This window comes from Gavia stellata, chromosome 5, assembly GCF_030936135.1.
Source record: "Gavia stellata isolate bGavSte3 chromosome 5, bGavSte3.hap2, whole genome shotgun sequence".
NCBI classification, from domain to species: domain Eukaryota; kingdom Metazoa; phylum Chordata; class Aves; order Gaviiformes; family Gaviidae; genus Gavia; species Gavia stellata.
The window spans coordinates 53,168,461-53,184,349 of record NC_082598.1 but is presented as its reverse complement, the minus strand read 5'-3'; the positions used below and the strand labels follow the sequence as shown (position 1 = coordinate 53,184,349).

General features: G+C 44.5%; 1 protein-coding gene across 4 annotated transcripts in view; it reads right to left on the bottom strand.

The window, feature by feature from the left end:
• PDLIM5 (PDZ and LIM domain 5) overlaps window positions 1-15,491 on the bottom strand; it is a 131,768-nt gene extending 116,277 nt beyond the window's left edge. For all 4 annotated transcript variants that reach the window (XM_059817472.1, XM_059817473.1, XM_059817474.1 and 1 more), the window contains exons 1-2: window positions 15,442-15,491; window positions 12,382-12,517 (exon numbers count right to left, since the gene is read on the bottom strand). In XM_059817472.1, coding sequence (XP_059673455.1) covers window positions 12,382-12,477 — 96 coding nt within the window. In that variant the 5' untranslated portion in view covers window positions 12,478-12,517; window positions 15,442-15,491. The remainder of the gene's footprint in view (window positions 1-12,381; window positions 12,518-15,441) is intronic.
• Between the last annotated feature and the right edge of the window lie 398 nt (window positions 15,492-15,889).

The window sequence follows — 15,889 nt, the reverse complement described above, 5'->3', positions numbered from 1 at the left end:
GACAGAGGAGGCATTCGGTGTTACCAGAAGCACTTGAGGGACTCCATCCTGTTGATGAGGTCAGGAACCAGTCGACATCAATGGCTACAGCGTCCAAAATCGCGTACTGTCTCCATCACCATGCCAAAAGCGTGCCTTACATTTGCAAGGAGGAAGCGGGGGAAAAAAACCCCAGCAGTTTAGCCTTCTCCAACAGCAGGAGGTTGCAAAGTAAGCCATCAACACCGACTGGTTTGCCCTGAATCCTTACTATGACTGCTGTAATCAGAGTTTCCTGCGAGCAATTTCCAGTTATTTAACCCCACACCATCCAGGACAGAGTTATAAACTGATCTGAGCTGTCAACTGCAACAGCAGCAGTTTTCATCAGGTCAGGTATCAAAACAAATTAATGTCATTTGAAGTTTTAATGATCAGCAGTTTCTACATTTCAAAGTTCAAGTGCAGATGTGTCAATGGAGGAAAATACTCTCACAGAGGAGCTACTCAACCGGCCAGAGAGTATCATGTTCCCTCTAACATAACAGGGATGGCGATACTTTTATCCAGAGAGATATTGCAGGAATTCAAGTCTCCAAGATTTAAGTGCCCACCTCAAGGAAACCATCTTTAGGTTTTCACATGAAAAGTGAATTGCATTTCTAGACGTATGCACAAAATTTATTCCTTCAGTCAAAAAAACTTACTCATCTATATTTTGTTCATAAGCTCAATTAGTTTAGTCAATACTTCGGAAGAGACAGATTTACAAAACTACCCAGAAAAGGACCTGCTCTAAGATACTAATCTCTAGCTTAAGAGTGCAATAATTGCATACTGCAAAGAGAAATAAGGGAATAGAGCATCTCTACAGCATTTCCAGAGCAAGGGGTAGTAAAACACCGCCACATACCTAATACGCAAAGACACCTCATCGTCAAATGCTACTTAACCACTTGATTTAGCTCTATAGTTTTGGTGACGGGGATTGACTGGCTGGTCAAAGGTCTGTTTGTAATCTAGCTCTCATTATGTCATACAAACATCTCTGCTAGCCAGTTCTCTTACGGCTAACAATCACCAGCTAATGCATCTTTGACAGAAAGTAGAAAGTTGGCCGTGAGAGGTCAATTGTCTCCTCCAAGCAAGTCAATGTTTCTTTCCTTCTGGGAGCAATAGTCTGAAGGCCGAACACTGCAGGGTGCTAAGCAGCAATGCGCATCAACATAGGCTGAGCCTTAAGCAAGAGTCATCTTATGGAGACAACTTATATGCCTAAAAATACACTTTTGCTCAAGTGTTTTTGCAGTGCCAAGGCTTGGGTTCTCAGCATTTACAGGACTACGCTCGATCTGCACAACAGCAAAATAATTTCATTTACAAATTGAATATGCTCTCAAAAGGAGATTCATGTAAGCCCCTGCTACAATGACTTTTGCTTATAGCCAGTTGCCAAAATAGGACAGCTGGAAAGTGGAAAGAATAGACTGTATCCAAAGCTGACAAAAGCTGTAATTGAATAAGCATTCAGTGGCAGTTTTCACAGCTTAGTACACTGACACTGACTGTCCTAGCAAGTCTGGCTTCAGCACTTCTAGACTGTACTGTCCCCAGGTATCCGCCTCCACCACTGTGCCGGCAGCCCCAGCTACCGCGGCCAAGGCTGCCGGGCTGAGTGAGCCCCTGCTGCACCAGTCCTACCTACTGTTCCTGCTTAGGGCACTGATGGATGAAAAGTTTCATCCATGGAGCTGGCTTTGAGCTCCGACACAGAAACGTAAGCACAGGTTTTCTTCCGCCAACCTTCTTCGGCCAGTGATTACCACTGACAAAAGGGTGGGACCCAGTTCACATACAAGAAAAGTGTTCGGTATTACATGAGCTTATTCCCATTTTAGTGAACTGCCAATGTTTTGGGGGGTTTTCCCTCTCACATCTCTGTGCATTAAGAAAAGATTTCAAGAGGACAGGAACTCAGGCTGCCAGATAGGATGCAGTGCTGCCTGCTCTCCAACCGCTACTGCTTCCTTTGCGAGGCTGATCGTGTCCCCTGATCACTATCTACGTAACATTTGGTCAAGCCATGAATCCAGACAATCAGTCCCTCACAAAGAACTAGTACACTGTCCTCTGAGGGTTGAATATACTCTGCTTGCCAGAATACGTATTTTGGGGGATGCCTTTTCATTCCTGAATGATTGCTAACAAGCCACCTTAGACACCAGGCAGAGAACACTCTTACTTGGTCTGGACTCAAAACACTGTGATTTGACAAGGAGCTGCAGAAAGCCAACAGAAAACAAGAGAATTTACTCTACCAAGATGTCTTCGATGTTTAAAGTTTTACAAGCCTTCCATTTCCCTATCAGTCTAATAAAAGCAAGCCCAACCCAACTTCCACAAGCGCTCTGGCTTGTAGATCTCCACTGGTTTTTTGTTTGCTTTTCTTTGTCTTCTTTTTGGTTTTTTTTCCCCTCATTTTAAAGGCATTAGGTAAAGAAAAATTGAACAGCACAGAAGGAATTGCTTAGGTACATGAGCAAGTTGGAGACAAGCAATCCCATTAGCCTACCTCACCATGTCTTTCACAACACCAAGCTAAGTCTAGAACTGCAAAGAAAAGAGGTAGCAATCACTGGCAAGGGAGCCTCACCCTTCCCCCTCAAAAACACTAACAATTTTGGCCTCTTACTTCGCAGGAAGAAAGAAAAGTTTCACTTACTAGCTGCGTTGGACTCGGAACTATGCCTGGCTTGTCATGTATAAGATGTACATTAGAAAGAAAAAGCTTTAATAGCAGATGTACTATAAACTTTGAGATGAAGTTGCTCTGTCTGGGAGGGGGAGCGTTTGCACAGCAAAGCAGCTCTTTTTTAAGGGTCCTGAACAAAAATGTTCTATAGCTAGAGTTTCCACCAAGGTGATTTAAACTTTTATAATAGCAAAAATACATCCCTATTTATATCTCCATTTTTCACATTTACAGCATTTTGCCTTCGCTCTACAGAATTCCTTTTTAAAAATCTCAAACACTATTACTACCAATACAACATCACACTTAACGGAGACACTTTGATAATTTTCTCCACAAGTTTAATAAATTTGGGGTGTAAGAACATCTAAAGGTGATCCGATTACGTTCATAAACGCAAAAGCTTAACAAACAGGGAGTTTTACCCTCCTGAAATTGATACACTCTACATTAATCCAGGCCTAGAATCTAAATCACAATTCAAGCCTTTAAAAGAACTATGAAATAATTAACACAAAATAAATGTTTCTGTTGCCTTCCCGTGATAAGCACTTCACATTGTTCGATCACTTGTTAGGGAAAGAACTAGATACCGCATTAGGTCATCCCTTAATATAGAGCAGGGTAAGCCAAACTTCTTTCATATCCAGTTAACATGCAAACCATTTGACCTTTCCAACAGAACTACTAAAGACCTGGCAAGATCCACTTTTTAGCCTATGGGACTTCACACAAGGCATTACATTGTACTTCAGGGCTTTGTTACAGGCACAGCTGACAGCAATTGTGAGAGTTCATACTTTCAAATACTTTCAACTATCAAATGCCATTTTCTCTTGCTTTTACTCTTACTAAGCTTAACTGTTTAAGCTGAAGTTTTTAATGCAAGACTAACTCAGAATGAGATAGAAATTATAATAATAATAATAATCCACAATAGAAAAATATTGTGGACTATTCTACTTGAAGTTTTCTTGCCTACATTAAAAGAAAAAACACCAATCTCTTAAGGAATGCATAGCATCTTCCTGTTTTGAGTGGGGACTCAACACTTCGGTACATCTTGAAGCTTGATAGCATATAGGCAGAACAGTCACCCAGGTGTCACAGAATTATTAATTTCACTCCAAGTTTTCTGGTTTGTAAAACAGCAGAGACTTCTGTTCTCCCCGTTAAGTAAAAATAAGGGACTGACAGCAGAAGTCTCTTTGTGCTCTGTGGCTGCTAACCTTACTTTACAGCAGAACTACTGAGTATATTCCATTGGTGTAGCACTTACTCGTGCTTTGAGGGTATGCATCAAGATACGGTCTTCAATTTATAACATGCTATTTTGCCCCCATACTACCTCTCTACTTGTGTCAGCATACACAAGACTATGCGGTGGGAACTGCACTGGTGTCTTGAAGTGACAAAAGATGAAAAGCTACTGTGTGTGTGGCACCACCCCATTAACTGACAGTGTTGAAAGGCGAGTGATGAATGAAGCAGAGAAATGGAAAAAAGAGGGTGAAAATTCCCCTGGGCAGAGTTACACAAGTCATTTAAATCAGACTTTTTACAGCCTGTCCAGTAAGGGTGGCTTTCATTCCCCAACTTGAAACCTTAGGTCTGTTCTGCAGAAGTGTTTAGTGGCCACGGGCACATGCAGCTGGCTGGTGCTTGGGTAGCAGTCAGTCACAGGGTAGCACCTGCCCCTCCTCACAGCTCTACCAAACCCAACAGCATCCACATTTTGTTCCGCTCTTCCTCCGTTGCTTCTTCCTACTTTTCCCTGAACTTCACTTCCGTATGTAGCTAGTTTTAAGCAAGTCATTAGAGAGGCTGTTCTTACAGCACAAACATAGCACAAGCTCCTAATGCCTTCTTTTTTTTCCTCCTCTTAAGAACATGAGACTGAATTGCCACAGCACAGCATTACCAGCATGACCATGGTCCTGAAGAAAACCCTTTCAGGTACGGTTCCTGGAAGCGAACATAATTACAAATCTCATCTACCAGCAAACTTGTCTGAGAAGACCATCATAGCCCTCATCTAGACCCGTATAGCCCACAATCACCTACCGACATACTTAGAGCAGTTGCTTGTCTGCATTTAAAGCAGGCTAATGGTTTAAATCAGCTCTGTCTTCAGCATCACACATCAGAGCAACAGGACAGTAACACAAGCAAGGCTTTAAGTCAACATAGTAACTGAAGCTACTTGCACCTCAAAGGACTCTGTGCCCACAGTTCGTAGCCTTTTTCTTCCACCCATGTCAACTCTTCTAAGATAGTACCTCTCTCCGCAAATTCAGCTTGAGGACCTCTTCTAGTAAGGGAACCTGAACAGGTACTTTTGTCATATCTTCCCTACTTTTACTGCCCTGAAGACTGGAGTCATTCAAAGACTCACCAGCCTTAGCAGTGGCCTCCTTTCCTTCTGACTATTCTTGCAACAGCTACCTATGGAAGTAAACATACCTCTATTTCTCATATTTGTTCAAACAAACCTCAGCCTCAATTTTTTTTTCTTTTTGACCACTGACAGGAGGAATATCACCTTTCCCGTATTTCCACTGCTCTAGGCGCACGAGAGATAGTTTTCTCTCACACTTTCCCTTATATTGATAACATATGAAATCTATTCTTAAAAAGTCAAAACAAATGAAAAAAAAAAAGCCAACAATGTTATCTCCTGGCTCCATACCAAAGCCAAACAAACAAACCTTTCAACACCATGTCTCTTCTCACAATGCCTTTTGATAGCCATCGGCCAATGAATAATGAGAAAAACCGTTACACTAAAAATAGCATCTCCAAACGGTGGGGAAGTCGACAGAAGTTGTCAGGCCTCCAGGGCCAGATACTCGCAAAGAAAACACGCCTGATTTTTTTGCAGTTACTATTCAGTAAAGGGTCCTGCTTTTTGGCCTCTAGAAGGACTGCCAATTTTGCATCTGCTCTGAACATCTAATCAGAGTTTATTTTTTCACTACATCTGTCTTTGAGAAGCAGACACTGCAAAAAATACTTTAGTTTTTCCACCGTGACATATTTAGCTTGTACTCCTCATACTGTAACTAAACTGTCACTTACAAGGGCAAAAAGAGTTACCAGCAGTTTTTAATGTAGAAAGAGTATGTTCACACATCACATCAGATATCCCTCTGCTACAAGCTCTTTAGTTCCTTTTTCCCCCCAGTACAGCCAGCTTCACTTTTGGGGGAATGGTATCAGCAGAGGAACTATATTAAAATAAGTTAGCTTCCTACTTGGTCTGAGGAGGCTGTCTGACAAATAAGGTCATGAACAGACGAGACGCAGACACTTTTCTTCCGCCTCTTCTCCCCCATGCCCTCCCTTCTTCCCAACCCCACTCCAGTAATGGTCTGTCTTGCTTTAAACTGCATAGCAGAATAGACAAGGGAAGGAAAACAAATGGTCAAGCCAAACATAGCCTTTTTTCCCCAATTCTCAGCACAAAGAGGTTAAACGGTGGTGGGAAGAGAAGCAATCGTGAAAGTACGTCCGTACTAACTGACCTCTCCGTCTTCAGGTTAAACTGAGGAGCTCTCTAAAGGAAGATGTTGCTCGCAGGCAACTACGCAAACTCTGAAGCACTAACGAGCACTCTTAGGACTTTCAGAAAACTCACTTATAGTAAACCACTTGTGCAGCTGGGAGCTTTGTAATTGTCCATATTCCACTCGGTTCCCAAAGTCAAACGTCTGCTCCTTCAGGACTCTGTGCAGAGAGGATACAGACTTTGGCACTGGTAGTTCATTTGTCATTCTCAGTATTTTTTTTTCAGTAAACCACATCTTGTAAACAGAATTAAACAGAACAGAATAACGCTTCTTGCTTTATGTCTTGGCTAATCCCACCAATTTCATAAGCACTGAGAGCTCCTGTAAAAATGCAGCAATTACTACTCTAGGAGCAGGATCAGCAGGTAAGTGCTGTGACCTCTGCCGGCATCTCTGACCCTGTGCCGGGAAGTTGCAGTAGTGGAATACATCTTCAGCTGTATTCTGTGCAAACCGTCACAACTCGGTAGCAAATCAAACCAGCACAGCAATGCCAGCAGCTGCCAGTTAGGGCTTAGTTAGTAGCTCCCGGTAGCTTCCAGGATGAAGCATAAAGTTACCAACACAATTACCACTGGCCAGGCCAGCAGTTGCTCTAGTGTTTCTCTCCTATTTCACATGCCTGCTTGAAAGACCATTTCCCCCATCCCCCACTGCAATAACTTATTTCATACTTATACAAAACTTGATTTTACTGGAAATAATACATATGGCTTACTAAAATAATTCACGCAAACACAAAGGGCAAGAGGTTCAGCCAGACTCTAGTCAATCAAAGCTGACATGCTCTAGGTCCATTCAAAGCATCATTTTCCGTTATTCTCTTCTCGTTAGCATCATTTTCATAGATACTAATGACTTTAAAATAGCTTGCTTCCAAACACTAAGAAGGCCAAAGGCCCAACCCCTGAATAAGCAAACACTGTGCAAAACCAGTCATACATGCTCCATCCACGTGGACAACTTGCTGTGTAACTACGCATGTACCTGGGAAGGAAGGAGGGAAAGTGGGAGAGCAGAGGAGACAACTCCTCTGATAGTGTCCTCCCAATACCAGCATGAAGAATGTCAGTATGCTCACGTGGGATGAATATTGAGTAGCTGATGTGCTGTACATGCATTCCCGACTTCATCCCAAGGCAGGCTGCTCTTCCACCTATTCCCTGGGTGTACTGCTTGCTGACAGATTCATTATCATGAGTCTTCCATCAACTATTAGCTTGCAACAGTAACACAGAAAAACATGAAAAAATAATAAAGGCTGAAAAACCGCAAAAAGGGGCTATTTCTAAGGGGGGGGTGGGGTGTGTTTGGTTGGTTTGGTTTTTTTGGGGGAGGCAAAGTGACCAGTGACGCAGGAAGAAGCTGGGGGCATGGGGGGAACACAATGAAAGAAGTTGCAGTAGAAGAACAGAGCTGTCAGTCAGGTCAAGCATTGCAAGACGACTGTATTCCATTTAATTCTTCCAGGAGGAGAAAGACAAATAGCGAAACATCTTCTGAAGGAAGATGGCTACAGTTGCCACCAGGACTGAACAAAAAAGTAACTTTTAAATACACGAAAATATCCTGTGTATTTGCATTAGGTGGGAGGGTATATATTGCACGTATGCTACGTTACTGTTCAAACTACAGTTTCACTTCAGTATTTCCTTGTTTCTAGTTGGAAATACTGCCATAAACCAAAGATAAGCGCTGTTTAGAGAATGCACCACAAAAATTTTGATAGGCTACAAACATTTCAAGCATACATTTATAACAAATATCTAAACCTCTCACAGGTCATCACAACATAATGAATACATCATCAATACCAAACACTATTTATTTCAATCTGCAGAGGACAGCAGTTTTGATGATTCTAATGCTACAGTCATGCTTACTGAGTTTATTCTGGTTATGTTAATTAAGCAGTGGGAACTAATCAACTCCCAAAAATGTAAAGCAAATATAATGTTAATTCAAACTCTAAAGAAGCGTGTACTGTTTTAAAAGCTGCTGTGCTGCACGTAAACAACATAGACCATGTTATAGATATCATCAACCCCAAATTCTGTAAATACAATACTTAGCATGCCCGAGCCACACCAGGAATCCCACCTAGCAGTGTGTTTAGATTACTTTATCTCCAAAACTGCATTTCTTTATTCTAATTCAGCAGAAGAAACAAACTCTTGCACAAAGAAATCTAGAAGACAAAGATCTATTGAGTGTAGACCAATGTTATCCCCAAACTGGACATACCCCTAGCATCAGTAGGATTTCTCCAAGACCACAGATCTACATGGTATCAGCAATAGCAGATCCCTTATTATTGGTAATCATGGTTAAAAACAAAATAATTCGGCTGCAATTATTTTGGTCCGATAGTCTTTTTTGACCCAGCTGGTGTTTAATAGAACATCCTGAAACTTGGACAATGCCTCCCAAATTATCAGGTGGAGATGGAGATGCCTATTAAGTAGCTGCCTTTCCAGTGGTCTGTGTTGATTCAGAAGCAATCAGTTCATTCATATGAAGATAATCGCATTACGGAAGACTACATTTCACAGGACTACATATGTTACAGACAGATGGATAGACATTAAGCTTTTTCTTCCATAGGGAAAGAGTAAATCTTAGCCATTTCCTACAAAAGCTACTTTACAGCTACCAGAACATAATTAACCTGGCATCTCAGTAATTTGTTCTTATCTGCTCTAGCTTTCCATTTTCTTCACTTTTGCATCACAACATAGGTCTTGAAGGAATAAGGAGAACAGTTGCTTCTTTAATTAACGTAAAACGCTGTGAGGAAAAAGTAAGAATGGCAACTCAGAACAATCTAAGTTTGCATACCTCGGCTCCAGTAATTTCTGCCTTCTTCACTGCAGGCTAACTGGTCACAGTTTGCAACCTCTCGTTATACAAGTACCACTACAGAATAAACTACCTGGAAGCCCTAGAGTACAGTTACACGTGGTGGCCTGAGCCGCTTTAACACTTGGCTGTTAATAGAAGATGTAGATCTACCACCTCAGCCCACCCTTTATTCCTGGTTGAAGGGGAAAGATCAAGTAGTTTTATTTTCAGAGCAGCTTCCTTCCCACTGACCCCTCCTTTGTGAGAGCCATACCCCCCACCACACTCCCACCCTGCATCAGCTTCCCAGCGTTGAGTTCCTGACCTGCGTAAGGGCACTCTGCAGGGCTCAGACAGGCGCCTTTGCAAGGTAAGGAGGGGGACTGTGAAAGCCACCCTGCTGACGTCCAGCCAGGTACAAATATACATAACAAGTACTGCACGCGTTTTTGTTGTACTGATTTATGCCACTAACTACAAGGCTATATCCCCACATCACATATATTACTTACCATGAAACGTGTACAGCTGTATAAGCATATGTAGCAACTTTAAAGCACTAAAAGAGCTATATTAAGTGACTGACATAACCCTGCAATAACCCTTGCTATCGGTTATGATGTTGCAACTAGTCTACAATATACTAGCTTATGAAAAATTAGATGTTACTGCTACCCCTGCATTAATGTTAACCTGTTACACCTTAGCGGACATTAAGAATTTCAACTGAAGAACACAAAAGAGGCTCGTTTCACCTTAAAGAGGCAACAAGGAATACGCCCATTTAAACTGCATTCTGTACAAAGCCAAATGACTTACTAAAAACTTTCTCCAAGGAACCATATGAGATCTTAAGTTGTTCAAATCATTAATAAAAAGAGATTGGCTTTTCAGATAAACAGCTTTAGAAACCAGTGCATTTTCTGTGCTTCGTAAACTGTACTTTATTTGAACTTAATTTCAAGGACTTTAAACTAAAGCAGGAAATTAGCCCTCAGCAGTGCAGCCAGATTCACCCTCAGCATCTAGAGGACAAATTAAAAACAAAACAAAACCAGAAAAGTCCTCCTTGCCAAAGAGTGTAATTCTGCTGTCTCATTACTGTTTTGCTAAAATAATTTAATTAGCAGTCTTCACATACAGGAAGGCATTTATGCTTCATCAGGAAAAGAAGGGCTGGAGGGGGGGTGAATGGTACGCGCTGTTCTAGCATACCAGGAACACGGCGTTGAATTCTTCCAGCTACCGGGCCAAAGCTGGATTGGCATACCAGAACTAAGCACTTTTTTGATCCAAAGGAGGGGGGGAAGCACCAGGCAGTCTAATATTTGCATACTCTTAACCGCAAATAAGAAGAAACAGTTCAGCTGAGAAGCAGTGCTGAGGTATAATAGGTGAATTGGATATTGTGCTTCCCCCTCCCGTGCACAAGTTAAAGTCCTAAAACCATCCTGGTCCCCATCTTTCATTACATTCTGCTCTCGTGGGCGCTGACATTTGTCTTTAGGGAATCCCAGAACTGAGGCTTTTATACGTAGCTTTTTAGGCCAATTCCCCTAGGCTACTCCCTGCGACAGCATGTTTGATTCCTACAATGAAGTACTGGTCTAGGCTAATTTCAACATATGTTTCTTCTTTAGAAGCTTTCAGATGGGAAGCCTGCTTACAGCAGGACTGCACCGTAGATCTCCAGGACAGCAGAGGCCCCTACAAAAACGTACTACCTAAAACTAGTTGTTTTCTATGGTTTACTGCCTACAGCGCTTAATTGCTCATCAGTACCATGCACAAGCACCCTATGCAGGCAAGAGCCTATGCTTTTGCAAATCCTTGTCATGAGAACACTTCTACCATGAAATCAGAAGTGTGCTATCCGCATCGCCAGTTCAAATTTCTCTTTAGTGTAGGAGTAACCAGCTACTGAACAAGAAACTGAATTACAGTTTAGCTTGAAAATCCCCGGAATTTGGAAATAAACTGCTTCTCAACCCCTTTTTGGCTCAGATATCAGCTGTATTCATCTGTATGCAGGCATTTCTACAGCTCTCCAGTCCATTTTAGCCATATAAAAAATAATTTGCAGAGCCAAACTGTATTTTAACTTCATCAGCATAATCCACAGGTGGACAGGATAAGCCAAGTCTAAATGAACTGGCAGAATTCGAATCGCTAGTTGAGATTAGCTAAAAATATTGCCATGATGCATAAACCCAAATAGAAACCTGCTCCGTCTCCCAGGGCAGTATCAATTCTGCAGTCCCAACAGGTGTAAAAAATAATTCATCTTTGTCACTAAACTATATGACTATGCAGGAGGGGGAGGAGATCTGTCAACAGAGAAGGGGCCATTTGTACAAAATGCCTCCACGCTGCAAATCAAATTTAAAGGTGCCAGGGCACAGAGCCATCAGTAGCCAGTTTCTTCACTCCGAGATTTCCAATGATCCTATAAATTCAATACCGTAAAGTTTGTCCCTATATTTTATACGTGAAGTGCTTCAGCCATCTGAGGAAAGCTTTGAAACTCGGCCCACACTGAAAGACAAGCCTTCCTGGAAAACGCGGTTTTAAAGTAGAAAACTAGTTAGATAGTGCCTGGGTACAAAGATCACATTTGTTTTGACTTAGTTCCTCAAATCCTTTGAATACCAGTTCAGAGCGCATACTCTACAGAACACTCGTGAGAAACTGGCACGTTCACTCAGGCACATATTGATGAGCCACTATTTACAACTACTGTCATTTAAGTGCCTTTTTATTGTAAATAGTGGGATTTGCAAGAACAGACACCAGAAGATCCTCAAGCTGCTAAGAGCTGCTGAATAAACAAGGGTAACATGAGTGATTTTGCCCTGCTGCCTCCCATTTGAACTGGGCAGGCTAAGCCCGGCACAGAAAATGGCTTGTTTCCTTCCAATCTCTGCATCTCCGTTTTCTGGGTGGCAGCAGGGAGGGGAATTCAAGGCTGGTTTCTTTTGTTTGTTGCATAAATAAATGCAGATAAACCAACCATTTCAAAAGAATGCATCCTTCCTAAGACAATTTTGTTGGAGCCTTCAGACAAGTGAGATTCATTTTCCCAGCTTCCCTGTCACCAGCCCCCAACACCCCTCCATGGCACAGGGCAAGTTGAGCCCCAGCATCTGTAATTAATGGCTCTGCATACTTATGTCTGAAGGTTGCAGGTCGGCCACAGCATAACAGATACCTACATGCAGGCAAAGAGGCAAATGCACTTACCCGAGAGATAGACAGAGGCATGTTGAAATCCTTGCCCCCTTGAAGTCTGAAACCCCAAGGAGCCGGGCCAACCAAAGACACGCTGTAGTTGCTCATGATGTTTAATGTTCAAGGATCAAATCCAAAGAACTGATGCCTGTGAAAAAGGATTAGAGTTTTAAATTAAAGACGGTAAAAACAAAAGGCACTGTCTACCATTTTGAAAGCCTTCTTTCTTTGTCTGTGTTCCCCTCCAGAGTATAAAAACAGCCAAAACAAACCACACTAGATCTGTCATTACTTGTGCTTTCATTCCTCGTGTGTTGTTTTCCTCCATAGCTTAGGAAGAAACATAACTAGGGAACTAGTAACGTGGTCTCAGGACTTTGACAACTTCTGGTGCTGAGATGTTTGACAACTACTTCTTACTAAAAAAAAAAAACTGTAGGGGAAAAAAAAAACCACCCAACATTAAAGCTCATCTTAAAAAAGTCAATGTTGAGACAAGCATGAATTTATAGTATCCCTTAAATCCAAGTATGGAAGAAATTAGCACTACTGGCACATTCATTTCTAACAAAATGAATATCATATGCTACCATGTCATCAGCTCAAAGCTTGTTTCTAAACACATTATGTCTCGACAATTTCAAAACGATGTCAAAACATGACAGCTTTTAAGTTAATCAAAAGAAAATAAAATCCCTCTGACTCTTTTATTTTTATAGCATAGCTTCGTATTGGTAGAACGATGCTACAGGCAAAACAGATATTAAAACCAACCCTCAAATGAAAGCTGTGAACTAAAGCGAAATACCCACAGCCACAACTTAACGCTGAGGCAGCAAAACCAAAGCAAAACCCAAGCGTCTCCCTCCCCACAAACGTGGGCAACAAATTACCTTTAAAAGGCAACCGAGGCACTTAGTTGCCGTTCAGCGTCAAAGATAAGGGCTTCAGTTTCACCTCAGATAAGTTACGTTACAATGACATCTTAGGTAGTGGACCCCGTCTATTTTTGTGCGGCTGAATTCAGGCAGGAGCACACCAGGGCGGGCTGGTGTAAGACTACACCGGGGCACAGCCAGATTCCATACTCGCAGAGGGACATTTAAGGTGGACCTTCAGTCAAGGAGAAGCAAGCGGGCCACAAACCCCACCGAGCTCCGCATAGCCCGCTTCTACCTGGTCGTACCCTGCGGGGGGAGTTGGGGGTGGGGGTTATTTTTTTGGAGGCGGTGGATTTTTGCAAGCGCCGGCCAGCCTTGCGGCCCCTCAGAGCGGGGCCGTCGCACAGCCCCCGCGGGTGCAGGGAAGGACATTTAATGTCACTCCCCGAGAAGGCCATCGGTACCGCATGTTTCTGGGTTCACCTCCCCGAGCTGCAGAGATCGGCGGCTCAGACCTGTTTCCAAATCAAATGGCAAACTTGATTCACACCGACTACCGCTCAGGTCACCGTAACGGGGCTGCTGGCACTGGGCAGAACACGATATATATTAGGAAGCAGATTTCGGAGCTGGTAACAGAGGCGCCTGGGCACCCGGGCAGCTCCCAACGTGCCCCTGCCTGTTGGCATCCAGCAAAGGGGCAGCTCCGACCCCGGGCGCTGACTCAACCCACCCTTGAAAGTCTCAACAAGCACCGATGTACGGAGGGGGAAAGGCAGGCGGCTGAGCTTTCATCTGGCTGAAGAGAGAAAAAAAGAAACAAGAAGCCTCCACCAAGTTTGAGCTAGGACTCTTAGGGGACTCGCTCACCGCTAAAGCGAGAACTACAACTCGTTTAATTGCTCTGCGCACCCAATTCCTTATAAAAAGAGGATTTTAATTAGTCACAGAGTGCTTTCCGTATAAACATAGAAATTCTTGTCATTCCCTCTAAATGAAATCCACAGCAGTGACAGGTCACTATAAATTAGAGATTGCAGAAAAGCAAATCACATCTAGCAACCAGCACACATGCAATTCATCGGCACAGGCAGAAGGCTTTACCTATCAGTTAAAGCTGAAGCACTTGTGTAGCATCTTTTTTTTTTTTTTTTAACTGAGTAACAGCCAGTTACAGTAATAGATCCAGGAAAAGGTTAAGTTATATTAGAAAAGGATACTGTTCTTTTTTATTTGTAGCAACTACAAATAGGAGGAAAGAGACTGCATGCTGAAATGCCATGCATCGCTCATCTTTTCTTTCTCACCCCCTCGATTCTGCCGTGTCTGCATCTCCAGGCTTACAAATACACCAGGAAGGAATAGCAGACAAAAGAGACCTCTTCAAAGTTTAATTTAACAAATTTCTTAAAACATGCTAAAGCAACATCTAAGCATTGCAACCCACCAACCCCACTCCATGTGGGGAACGTTGCGCAAAGAAACCAGCTAAGGGTGAAATTGTGCAACTTTCCTTTAGACGATCAAAGGCTTGGTGGATCTACTTCTGGAAGGGGGACTTTCAAAACCCAGGCAGAAACGCTCGCCTTCACCACTGCCACCAGAGCACAGAGCCCCAGGGGCGGCCAGCGGGGCCCTCCTGCCCCCCGGGAGCGGTGGTTGTGCCTGGGGGGGCAGCCCCTTTGCCCGGCTCCCCCACCGAAACCCTCTAAGCGCCCCGGGACAAGGAGCCCCACGGCTACCGCAGGCTGGGGGAGCAGACAGCCCCCAGAGCGCTGGGTCTCGGCCCAAGGCACCCCCATAGCCCCACACCCAGGAGCCCCAGGGGTGCCACAAAGCCTGGGGACCAACGCGCCCCACAGCCCCGGGCCCGAGCAGCCCCACAGGCACCCCCGCACGCTCGGCCCAGGGCAAGGAGCCCCACAGGTGCCCCACAGCCGCGGGACAAGACACCCCACGGGCGCTCCGAGGCGCTGCCCCCGGGCAGCGGGGCACCACCGACCGCCCCGGCCCGGCGCTCCGCAGCCCCCGACACACCGCACCCCCCGCTTAAAAAAAAAAAAAAATTAAATCAAGAAGAAATAACTTAAAATAAGCACCGTGAAGCTTTGAAAACCGCGTCCAACCTGCTGACTTTCTGCTTCCCTCCCCCTTTTTCTTATTTTCTTGCCCCCCCTGGGCCGCCACTCACCCGGCGGTGCGGTGCGGTGCAGGGCGCGGAGAGGCGAGGACACCCGCGGCGCGTCTGGGCGGCGGCGGCCCCGTCCCCCCGGTCTTGTTTTCACTTCCGTCTCCCGCCGCTCCTCCCCCGGCCCTGCCCGGCCCGGCCCAGCCCGGCAGCGACGGGACGGGACGGCGGAGCGGCGCGGGGAAGGCTGGAGGGCAGCGTTCCCGGGCCGCCCCCGTTTATCGCTTTTTTAAGAGAGAAACGCGCGCTCCCCCCCCCCCCCCCCTCCGCTTTAGACAGAAACGATCAAGGCGCACCTGTGAAAGGAAAGGGCGAGCGGGGAGGGGGCGCCGGGTCTCCGTCCGCCGCCGCCCCTCCACTCCCCGGCCGGAGGGAGGGGGCTGCTGCGCTGGGAAGCGAAGGGGCCCGGCCCCCGAAGTGCCCCCCAGGCACCCCCCGCTGTATCGAACAG